Source organism: Oryx dammah, unplaced genomic scaffold (assembly GCF_014754425.2).
Source record: "Oryx dammah isolate SB20612 unplaced genomic scaffold, SCBI_Odam_1.1 HiC_scaffold_2, whole genome shotgun sequence".
Classification (NCBI taxonomy): Eukaryota; Metazoa; Chordata; class Mammalia; order Artiodactyla; family Bovidae; genus Oryx; species Oryx dammah.
This window is the reverse complement of record NW_024070186.1, coordinates 90,483,522-90,495,932: the sequence shown is the minus strand read 5'-3', so window position 1 is coordinate 90,495,932 and position 12,411 is coordinate 90,483,522. Positions and strand designations below refer to the sequence as shown.

The window sequence follows — 12,411 nt, the reverse complement described above, 5'->3', positions numbered from 1 at the left end:
TAATACACATATATTTTAAAGCAGTAAGTGACTTTAAAACCTGTTTTCCCCTTCTCTATGTGTGTTCTGTGTCTATTCAGTCTAGGAATTACAGTGTAACTGAGCCTACACTAGGCCAGTTCTAAATTCTTGGCTCCCATTTTCTGCCGTCTATATATTATGCGTTGAAATCAGGGGGGAAATGATACAAATAATATGTGAACATTCTATTTTAATACTTATTTTATTTGTCTGTACCAGGTATTAGTCATGGTATGCAGGATCTTTAGCTGTGGCATGTGGGATCTAGTTCCCTGACTAGCGATCAAACTCAGGCCCCCTGCATTGGGAACTCGGCATCTTAACCACTGGATCACCAGGGAAGTCCGTGGACATTCAATTTTAAAACCAAATGGATGTTTTACTTTTGAGTAAGTTTTAACCATAAAATCAACAAATGAATCGATTTATCTTATTATTATTATTTTTTTAAATGCAAATACCCCCTTTCAATTCACCTTGTCCATTCGGTCTTTTTCCACTCCAAACCGACCTCCATAGCCATGAGATGCTTTGGGCCCTGACTCCATCTCTTTCTTCTTGAGAATATCATGCTCCTCTGATACTTTGTTCCTCAGCAGGTGGATGCTAGAAGCAAACACATCACAGAGACTTGTCTAGCACAAAGAAGTCAATGAACCCTCCCTGCCAGAAAAATAGTAATTTTGCAGTGTGTTATGTTCATTTTTAGCAATAGTCCCAAACAAGTCCCAGATAACCTGTGCTGGGTCTGGGAGTAAGGGATTAGTGTGGCCAGCATATATACCCTGATACAAACTCTTCATAAACCAATAGTATCCTCTAGTCTGTCATTTTGTTCACTAAATAACCTTCTGATATTTAGACTCATGTTTCTAAATGTTAGAGGCCAATAATTGAAGAGTTATTTTCCTCTCTGAATGGATTTGCTGTCTAACAATTAGGTGTTCTACCTCAAGAAGCACAAAAAGATTCATATACCCTTTACCCACACATTCTAGAAGTCTATCCGGAGGAAATAATTTTAACTGTGGCAAAGCATAGTGTCTAATGATATTCACTGAAACAGTGTATTTAATAATAAGAACCAAGAAACGTTTTATGTGGAGAAAATTGGGGAATAGTTAAGTAAATTGCACATTACTTTTTAATGGCACATGAGGAAGTCATTAAAGACATTGAGTAGGAAAAATACATCATTGAGGAATTTATCTACACATAAAGTATTTTATGTCTCTTCTTGTCAAAAATGAATGCCCTTCACACTGCCCCTAAATCTGCTTATTCCCAAGAGAACTAAAAATTAATAACCTTTATCTGGGATACCTCTATCCTTAAGAGAACATAACGTTGAAAGGAGGCATTCTCCCCTTTACTTCACTTTCATCTTGACCATGGTGGTGGTGCTGCTGCTGCTAAGTCACTTCAGTTGTGTCCGACTCTGTGACCCCACAGACGGCAGCCCACCAGGCTCCCCCGTCCCTGGAATTCTCCAGGCCAAGAACACTGGAGTGGGTTTCCATTTCCATCTCCAATGCATGAAAGTGAAATGTGAAAGTGAAGTCGCTCAGTCGTGTCCGACCCTTAGCGACCCCATGGACTGCAGCCTACCAGGCTCCTCCGTCCATGGGATTTTCCAGGCAAGAGTACTGGAGTGGGGTGCCATTGCCTTCTCCATGGTGGTGCTAGTGGTAAAGAACTTGTCTATCAATGAAGGAGACATAAGAAATGCAAGTTTGATCCCTGGGTTGGGAAGATCCCCGGGAGACGGAAATGGCAACCCACTCCAGTATTCTTGCCTAGAGAATCCCATGGACAGAGGAACCTGATGGGCCACAGTCCATAGGGTCACAAAGAGTCAGACATGACTGAAGCGAATAAGCACAGCACAGTACACAGAACATCTATGGGTATTTGTTTGGCCTGAGGATATGAAGTGATAGCTCAGCACCAGCACCAACTCCAGCTCCAATAAGTGACAATCAGGACTGATACTTAGACACATATAATGACCACTGGGAATTCTTAGAAACACTTGGGCAAGAGAACCCTAAATAAAAAATTTAATTTCCTGCAGCGAGAAATGGAGGTTTGGAGAACTGAGATAGCAATTTTCCTGGAAATTTATTAGCTCATATAAACCAGACATATTGGTTACAGTTAGAGTGGCCATCTCATAGACAAAATTCTCCTCTTTCATGGAAGAATGGATCCATCTTGTGGCCTTGTAGTGTAAGGCCACCAGAAGTCTTTTTTAAAAGCCATCTCAGCTTTAGTCAAAGTTAATTTTAGAAAATTGGCTTTGACCCAGATGAAATTAAGCTAAGAGCTGGAAGAACCCTCTGTCCCTCTGCCTGCTCTAAACCCTCTGGCAGCCGGGAAGGCAGAGATCCTGTGTTGCTAGTTTGACAACATCAACACTTTAGAACTACCTGTGTCCAAAAAAGTTACTGGTGCCAAGAACAGGTAAATGATCAATATTTCCCAACCAAAGTATTCAGATGAAGAATGAAGAAAATGTGACTAGACATTACTTTCAAATGGGGGAAAATATGCAAAGTTTTAATAAATCCAGTCACTGTTGCATGAATCATAACTGTACGATAGTTGAAACAAGTTTTTAAAGGGATTAGAAAATGAGATTCAGGAATATCCCCCTAATAGTTGCCAGTGAGGCTAATCAGAGAATCATGACAACAGATAATAAAATTTGAATGAAAATGTTGGGGCCAGCAAAGACCAACTTTTTACCACATTCTTTAGACTACAGCTGAAGCTACTATAAATGTGTTATTATTTCATCATTAAATAAATATTAATTAAATATTTATAATTTTTTTAGTGTGAAGTACCATTAGACTCTGACAATACAAAGATAATTAATATATTAAAATAGTGATCAGATGCAAGATATAGAGAGGAAACTAAAAGTTATATTTCAATGTCCTAATTGGCATACCTAAGAAACTTGACACATTAACTCTCAGAAGCCTATTTAAAGTCTTGCCTTGGAATTGATAAAGCAATTTAGTTTATAGTAACCAGGACCTCAAAGATGAGCTAAGAGAAGGAACAGAATTTTTTTTGTGGTTTTTATGATAAAAGTAAAAGCACAAAAATTAGTGACTCAGACTATAAAATTTTATTCACAGACAGTGATCATAGACAAAGAAAATTCTAAAGAATCTACATCAGTTTGCTACTAGAACTATTCAGTACATTTAGCAAGGTGCCAATGTAGCAAGGTGCCAAACAAGATTACAATCAAAAGCAATTTTATTTCTACATACTAGCCACAGACATTTGAGAATTTAAAGTTAAAAATAAATTCTACTTACCATCACATGAAATAACACTAAATATTTTAAATAACTTTAATTAAATATGTGCAAGACCTGAACACTGAAAAACATTTCTGAAAAGATTAAAGAAGATCTAAGTAAATGGAAACATATCCCATATTCATGGCTTGGAAAACTTGAGATCATTAAGATGTAATAAAAATAAATAAAAATACTAGTCGCTCAGTTGTGTCTGACTTTTTGCGACCCTATGGACTGTAGCCCGCCAAGCTCCTCTGTCCATGGGATTCTCTAGGCAAAAATACTGGAGTGGGTTGCCATTTCCTCCTCCAGCATTAAGATGTAAGTTCTCTCCAAATTGATGGTCTATAGATTCAATGCAATTCCAGTCAAAATACCAACAGGTATTTTTGTAGGAATCAACTAGCTAATTCTAAAATGTGTGTGGAAATGTAAAGTTCTGGGTTAATAAAAAGTTATTTTTTAAAGGAGCACAGAGTTGAAGGACTACCTGATTTCATTGCTACAATAAAAGGTACAGTACAATAACGTTACAACATCCAGCACAGTATGGTATGGGTCAGAGCAGACATAAATGAATAAAATAGTTTAGAAACGGACCTTCACATATATGGTCCAAGATGCTAGGTAAATCAATGAAGAAAGAATAGTCTTTTAATGATGTGGGAATAATGAACTCTCCAAATGGAAATAAAATGAACCTCAATGTTTGCCTCACACTGTACACAAAAACAAATTTGAAGTAAATTGTAGACTTAAATGTAAAAGCTAAAACTATAAGTCTTTTAGAAAAAGACATAGGAAAAAAAATCTTCACAATTTGAGGTAGGCAAAAATTCCGTAGACACATAGGCACTGACCATAAAAAATTTTTATAAAATTAGACTTCATCAGAATTAACATATTTTGATCTTTAAAAGAAGCGATTAATAGAGTGAAAAGGCCAGTTATAGTCTGGCAGAAAATATATATAAAACATACATGTCACAAAAGACTTTTATCTAGAATATTTAAAGAACTCTTAAAACTCAAAAGAATACAAATAACCAACTTTAAAAATGAGAAAAAGATTTGAATAGACACTTCAAAACGAAGACATATGAAAATACATGAATGGCATGTGAAAAGATGTTCAATAAAATTAACCAGCAGAAAAATACAAGGTAAAATCACTACACACTTACAAAAATGATTAAAAATACTAACAATACTAAGTGTAGACAAAGATGTTGAACAATTAAAACTCATCCATGATTGGTAGGAGTGAAAAAACATTTCTTTCAGAAAGCAGTTTCTTAAAAAACTAAAACAGACTTTTTCTATGACTCAGGAATTCTACTATAGGTAGAAGTAAAAATATAGGTAAAGAAAAAGATTTGGACCCAATGTTCATGACAGCTTTACTTATTTTTACCTGACCTTTGAAAGGAACAAAAGACTGATACACACAAGGCCATGAATAGATCTCAAAAATATTATGCTGAGTGAAAGAAGACAGACACAAAAAATACATTATGTATTACTCTATTTACATGAAATTCTAGGACAGGAAAAATTAAGCTATAGTGACAAGAAGCAGATCAGTGTTCATATCCAGCCTCGTAAAGAGGAGCATGAACATAAGTGAGGAAAGTTGGTGAGAAGAAGATGGAGAGAAGACAAGAACCCTTGAAAACTAGGCAGGTCCTGGAAACACCAGACTGCTTGGAGCTGCCTGGCCCAGGACTTCTCTACACAATAGGTGAAGGATGGATAGGGTCATTTGAACTATTTACCGAATTACCAAACCACTCCTCAAACTATTTTAGGTCTATTTTCACAGACCTAAAAAAGAAAGATCATGGGGGATGGTAGTGAGATTAATGAGAACCACAATCACTTCCTTTTCCTGCTTTGAATCATCTGAGCTCTGCAGCTACTGTTCTCTTCTACTTCCCTTCCTTTCCAAGGACCTTGGTGATTCCCATCTGACCGTAAAGGTTGTTCTAGTCCACACGAGACAAAAAGAACCCCAGAGTATTACAGACTTACCGCTGGAAGGTCCTCTAGAGATCTTTTTGATCCCAGTGCTAAGACTGAGAATCAGAGAGGGAAGTGGCCTGTCCAAGATCACCTGGCTAGGGACTAGCAGAGACTGGGTTTTTACATCTCAGTAGCCTGGGTAAATGGGAGAGGAGTGGGTTTCTGGGTAAATGTTCCCACCATTTATTTTATCAGATATAGATCCAGTTAGGCTAATAAGGAAACACCCAGGGTCACCACATTTTACAACTCCAGGGGTCACCAGTGAGAGTAATAAATATACTGGGTTGTATAACACAGCAGTCCAAATAAATGCCACTTAGGAATAAGGAAGATTGTCATCTGTTTACATGTTTATTTTAGGTTTTTAGGAGGAAAATCTGATTCAACTAATCTATACTAACAGGAAATGGAGATAACATTATTGAGCTGCCAGGAGGTGCTAAGTACTGCACTAGACATTGCTACATGCTAATTCATTGAATTCTAACCATATATCTGCAGGGTAGCTAGTTGCATCCTCATTGGATAAATAAATAAGCTGAGTTTCAGAGAAGTTATATGCCTAACTCACATTGCCATTAATGGTAGAGCTGTAAATTGAATCTAAATCTATCTGATATCCAAACTCAAGCTCTTTCCATAAGATTGTGGCAGGGGTTTAGGGGTCCTCTTTAAAATGTTCTACTCCTGCTCTGCACGTGAGGGGCACTGGTAGGGGAAGGGTACAAGGAGAGTTTGTATGTTTATCTTAATAGCTCTCAGGATACAAGGGCTGAGCGGCCTTTTCTCAGAAAATGAAAGGCATCTTAACTTGGGCAGGATTTGATGAGCCTACAGAGGAGCACCAGAGAAGCTTCCTGCACTACCCAATTCCATTTTTTTCACTTTCCAACTGCTTCCAGAATTGCCTAGTTTCCTTAAATATGATATTCATAGAGTTACCTGAAATAAATCATTTATGTCCAATTAAACAATAATGCGTAGTACCAAATATTATCAAACTATATAAACAAGTGCCAAATTTTCATAGCATGCTTTGTGCAGTGTGACCATCCACTGACACTTTTTTAAAAAATCTAGAAGAAAACGAGGTAAAAACACTGTTGTTTATGAGGAAGGGGCATTAAAGTTGAGCTTAAAATGATTAATTTTCCCAACTTATTTACTTTTTAATTTTGCTCTTAGTATACGGTTTATTGTGTCTATTGGACATTCTGACACTATCCAAGGCAAATAGCCCTAGTTAGACCATGGAAAAGAGAGAATCTCACAAGACTAATACACATTACACCCCACAGAAATCCCTGGATTTGTGTGTAACTTCCTTCTCTCTTGTGGTATCAGAGTTTTTTGTTGTTTTGCTTTTTTTTCTGGTAAACTATTGGGTTATAATCTTTAAGATTGCCAACATAGTTTTAATCCACAGGCTTTCTAAGTGTCATATTTCTTCATGTTACCATTCATCACTTCCTGCTTCTGTCAAGTAGTCAAATATAAATTTTTATTTTAAAAGTCATTTGGCTAGGTATGGGGCCTGATATTATCCTCTTATTTATATTAATAACATTTATTCTGAGTCCTTTCCCTTGACATTTTACTGAATCCTTCTTGGCCCATTTGAAGTCACCCTACAATACAGACACACATTATATATATGTGAGTAGACAGATAATAAATTAGTGAAGTCAGCACTTCCGTCTCTGAATTCATGTCTTACTGAAGGAAGAGAGTTAAAATTATAGACCCACTTGGGGAAATAGCAGAGAAGCTGGAAATAAAGAACAGATAGTAGGGTTGGGGGGATAAGAGGAGAGATGTGAAACAAATGCACAGTGATACACAGAGGGACACATGGGGACAGAAAGAAGAAAAAGCAAAGACACGGACACAGGAATTTCTCTCTCTCCTTCTCCTGAGTCTCCAAGTTTTCCCTGGGCTCTTCCCATACCTCTTTCCCTCCTCCCAGTCCTTTTGGCACCTACTTGATATGCTCTGCGCGTCCAGAGCCCTCGATGGTCTTGGCTCCCCAACGTTGCTCCTTCTCGGAGATGTCATTCTACAGAAGACAGCACTCAGCAATAAGTGATGGCAAGAGATGTGCTAAACTGAGAGGCCACACAGCTGACACACACGCCCCCCACGTGCCCTGTATCAGCTGCTTCCTTCAGTCAGGGACTTTACTCAGACCCCCTTCTCCATGCTTATCCACTCAGACCCCCATGGTAACATTGAGCTGGTGAGCTCTGAAACCTCCCTTTCTATTCTGCATCCCTCAAAACTTCTTCGTTAGGTGTCCTACAACTCCTGAATCCCTCCAAGTTATATATGTCCAGCTCAAATCCTGGCTCACAGGCCAAAGAGACCTAATTAACCTGCTTCCTCAGCATTGCCTTCCAAACCCTGTCAGTCACAACATCAGTCATCTGCACCTGCCTCCTTCCAGTCTCAACACAGGCTACCATGCAGGCCCCACTTATTGCAGACCCCTGTCCTACCAGGCAGCCCCATCTGGGGCTCTAGCCCAGCCCAGACTTCTTCTAGGCCCCCTCAAAGTGTAAAGAGTAGCCCATGTGCCGGCCCTCTGCCACTTTTTGTCCAAGTAAAGTTATTTCCACACTCACCACAAAGTCAGGGTCTGTGTCCCAATCATCACCTTGGGTTTCCATGGAAACAGATACATTATGTCCTACTACAGACTTCCACATCTGAGGGTGAAAGAAAACGGGAATGATTAGATGAAAAAAATCAAGAGGTGGGAAAACAAGAATGCTGAAACCAGTGATTAGTAGCCCAATGGTTATATATATATATATATATATATATATATATTTTTTTTTTTTAGAAAAAAAGAGAATCTGAAGCAAAGCAGATGAAAGTTTTAGGAAAGTACTTTTGCTCAGAGCAGGGGGGCGGTGCAGATATATTTAAGACAAACTAATGTAGCCTGGGTTCTTTAGTCTGGAGAGAAGTCATGGGTGTAGGTAACACTAAATAACTTGGGTGTCAAAACTGCTGAAACACCCCACTTGTGTCAAGAGGCCAGCCCAGGCAGTGGCTTAAAGCATTTATCAGTGAGGGGTATGGAACATACCTGGAGTGACAGTGTCATTCCACTCAGGTCTCTACATATGACTTCTTTCATAGGTGTCATGGTATATATTATATTAGCCCAGCTCTTGATAAAGTGAACATCTACACTCCTCTCTGCTGCTGCTGCTAAGTCGCTTCAGTCGTGTCCGACTCTGTGCGACCCCATAGACAGCAGCCCACCAGGCTCCCCCGTCCCTGGGATTCTCCAGGCAAGAACACTGGAGTGGGTTGCCATTGCCTTCTCCAATGCATGAAAGTGAAGAGTGAAAGTGAAGTCGCTCAGTCGTGTCCAACTCTTAGCCTCTACAATCTGCTAAACTCCACTCTAAGACCGGCCACTGTACAGCGGCATATCAATAGGGGCTCTCAGCTGAAATTCCTACACTGAACAGTGCATGGGGAGGCATTATTTGCTGAGACTAATTCATTCATTGTTCAAGTTTTAATAACAGTATAATCATATTTTGGTCTTCCCAGGTGGCTCAGTGGTAAAGAATCTGCCTGCCAAGCAGGAAATGTGGGTTTGATCTTGGGTCAGGAAGATCCTCTGGAGAAGGGAATGGCAACCCACTCTAGCACTTTTGCCTGGGAAATCTCATGGACAGAGGAGCCTGGTGGGCTACCATCCATGGGGTTGCAAAGAGTCGGATATGACTTAGCAACTAAACAACAACAACAATGTATTATTTTTTAAGGACAGTAACTGGTTCAAAAGGAGCATATAAAATCCCTTGTTCTGAACATTAAGAATCATTAAACTTTTATTAAACTAAATAGATGTGTTTAAGAAATATTTGGAGAACACCAATTTGAGGGGGTGCCAAATTCTCATTTCACTAGGGCATCCCTGGAGAAGGCAATGGCAATCCACTCCAGTACTCTTGCCTGGAAAATCCCATGGATGGAGGAGCCTGGTGGGCTGCAGTCCATGGGGTCGCTAAGAGTCGGACACGACTGAGTGACTTCACTTTCTCTTTTCACTTTCATGCATTGGAGAAGGAAATGGCAACCCACTCCAGTGTTCTTGCCTGGAGAATCCCAGGGACGGGGGAGCCTGGTGGCTGCTGTCTGTGGGGTCGAAGAGAGTCAGACATGACTGAAGCGACTTAGCAGCATCCCCAGTGTCTCTGCTGGCCTGCCAGTCCTGCATGAGGAGCTGCACAGGTGCTCTGCATCTGTGAGGTCCCGGGTCTTGGTGTGAAGGGGAAACAACAGACAATGCTCATCTGCTCTGGTCTATGACTTCTTGACCTTGGTACCACTTGCTAGCTGGCCCACCCTTCCATGCTCAGGCTCCCACACCCTTTACTGTCTCTTAAAGGAGCCCTCTTATAATCACTCCAAGGACCCTCCAGTCTCTCCAGCCAGGCACTCAGACTCTCCAATTTTCCTTTTCACTTGAAAACTCCATCCTTCTCCAGCTCCTTGAAAAAACCCTTGGAAGCCAGCCAAAGGGAAATCTGGGGGTAGATTGGTTAACAAGATGCAAAGAGGGCACTGGGGAAGTATGAACCCAGTCAGCTGGACTGAGGGATGAGTCACTGCCAGGAGCAGTTCTGCCTTCCCCTGAGAGGGTGACGGTACTGGATGCGGGGCAGGTGGATAAAACCTATGGTCCTGGCCCTGGGGCTGCTCTGCCATAAAAGGAATTCACACAGAAAACTGGAAAAGAGAAGTTTCTGAAATATTCATGAGCAACAAGGAAGCAGTGAGGACCGATGGTCCTGTTCTCTTTCTTGCTGCTCCTCTCAGGCCCCAGCCTGACTCTCCTATAAGCCTCTCATCCCCATGTATTTTTGAAACAGAAAGGTTTCTGACACAGAGCCAATTTAGCATCCTTGAGCACTGGCCAGTAATAGGGAAGCCAAAGGTACTATCTAGAGGTGGGAGCCTAGAGAGTAACTGGCTGAGGCCTGGTGCTGTGGGTATCAGGCATGATCGAGGATCTACTTAAGAGGCTGCCTCAGTCAAGTACATGGACTGGGAGTCAGATCATTCAGCTCTGTTCCTAAGCTCCTGTGGGAATATGGGTTAGGGAGCCAAGATAGAGTCTGTATACATTTGCCAGGTACCAGGCATTTATCAATACTTTGGTAAAGTATCGAACATCTCTGAAACTCTGTTTTTCCCAGTGGAAAACAGAGAGGTTAACCTCACTTCTCCAAGTCCCCTGTATTTCTGACCTTCTGGGACTCTGTGATCCTACAAACAGAGAAACCAGCCCTAGTCGAAGCACCATGACTTCATTTGGCGCTTGGTTCTCAGCACTGGTGTACATTAGCAACTACTTCCTGATCTGTTGCGATGTCTCCTGTGGGTTTTGTCTCTCTGTTAGACCCATAAGCTCTCCAAGGGCAGAGACTGTCTTCACCTCTAGTAATCCTTCTCCCAACTCAGTGCTTAGGAGCAAGGGGACTTAGAATTGCAGGTTGTCGGCAGAAACCAGGAGACCTGGATGGCGGCTGAATCCCATTCCCTGGGCTCCGCATTTTCCTTCTATTTTCGTTCTCACATGCTCATTATCTACAACCACTCACCACCAGGCTGGCCTTCTGGCCATAAAAGCTTAAAAGCCTACTAGCAATGACTTCACCTCTCAGCAAGGAGTAACAGCCAGGTAGTATCCTCTCATTTCAACTCTTGTCCTGTGCTCCCCAGTTTTCCCACTGCCCAGAGTACCCACCTTCAACTGCGTTGCTCTCTCAGCTCCTCACGAAGACACTCGACTCCTTTCTAGCTGCTGCGACTTCAGAGCAAGAAACTTTGAGCTGCTATTTCAGTTCCGTATTCAGCTTTTCTGTCATTTCCTGCCACTCTGTCCTCACAACTGCTTCCTGAAGTTTGAGTCAGTTCCTTCTGCTTAGGCATTTAAATAAAAAAGGGTTAAATGCTCTGTGTTTACTCTTTTGCAAGACTTTGAGGGTTCCAGAGGTCCTTAAAAAAAGTCCTTAAAAAAAGTGACCAGAATTTACAGTCTGGTCAGGGAAGCAAAATATTTAACTAGAAAACACATAGAAGAATGCTGTAGGATAACATTTGTAAATAGCATTTGCCCTAAACAGATGGGCAGTTGCATCTGTTTATAATAAAGAAATTTAGAGAACTTGGTATGGACTGAAGGGATCAAGAAAGGATTAATGGAAAAAATTGATTTTTATGTGGATTTTAAAAGGTAAGATTTAAAAAGAAACTCACTACATTACCCACAGTACTTAAAGCTGGAGGTTACATATAATAGATGTGGGAGTTAACTCATAGGGGAAAGGTAAGACATAGACATGGAGGGAGGAAGTTTCAGATATTCTTTAGGGGGAGGTGAGGAGTCAGCTAATTCAGAAAGATTCAGTCCCAAGCAATAAATCAAAGCTATGGTTTTTCCAGCAGTCATGCACGGATGTGAGACTTGGTGAAGGCTGAGCACCAAAGAACTAATGTTTTCAAATTGTGGTCCTGGAGAAGACTCTTGGACTGCAAGTAGATCAAACCAGTCAATCCTAAAGGAAATTAACCCTGAATATTCATTGGAAGGACTGATGCTGAAGCTGTAGCTCCAGTACTCTGGCCACCTGATGCAAACAGCCAGCTTATTGAAAAAGACCTTGTTACTGGGAAAGACTGAAGGCAAAAGAAGGAGGTGGAAGAGGATGAGGTGGTTAGATGGCATCACAGACTCAATGGACATGAATTTGAGCAAACTCTGGGATATAGTGAAGGACAGGGAAGCCTCGCATACTGCAGTTCATGGAGTCACAAAGAGTTGGACACAACTTAGTGTCTGAACAACCACAAGAAGTAGGAAGAAATCTGAAAGAACTAGGTAGTAGGAGATGATGGAAGGTCCTTGTGGCATTCTATATTACTGTTCACAAGATTTGCTGCCCCTCCCTTCCCTCTTGAAGGCAGACTCGCTCTGGTTGACTGTTCTGACCAGCGAAATGTAAGAAGTAAAACACGT

General features: G+C 40.9%; 1 protein-coding gene across 1 annotated transcript in view; it reads right to left on the bottom strand.

Moving 5' to 3' along the window:
- HCLS1 (hematopoietic cell-specific Lyn substrate 1) overlaps positions 1–11,250 on the bottom strand; it is a 32,941-nt gene extending 21,691 nt beyond the window's left edge. The window contains exons 1-4 of the mRNA XM_040250755.1: positions 11,140–11,250; positions 7,988–8,071; positions 7,349–7,422; positions 498–627 (exon numbers count right to left, since the gene is read on the bottom strand). Of these exons, the coding sequence (XP_040106689.1) occupies positions 498–627; positions 7,349–7,422; positions 7,988–8,071 (288 nt within the window). The 5' untranslated portion in view covers positions 11,140–11,250. The remainder of the gene's footprint in view (positions 1–497; positions 628–7,348; positions 7,423–7,987; positions 8,072–11,139) is intronic.
- Between the last annotated feature and the right edge of the window lie 1,161 nt (positions 11,251–12,411).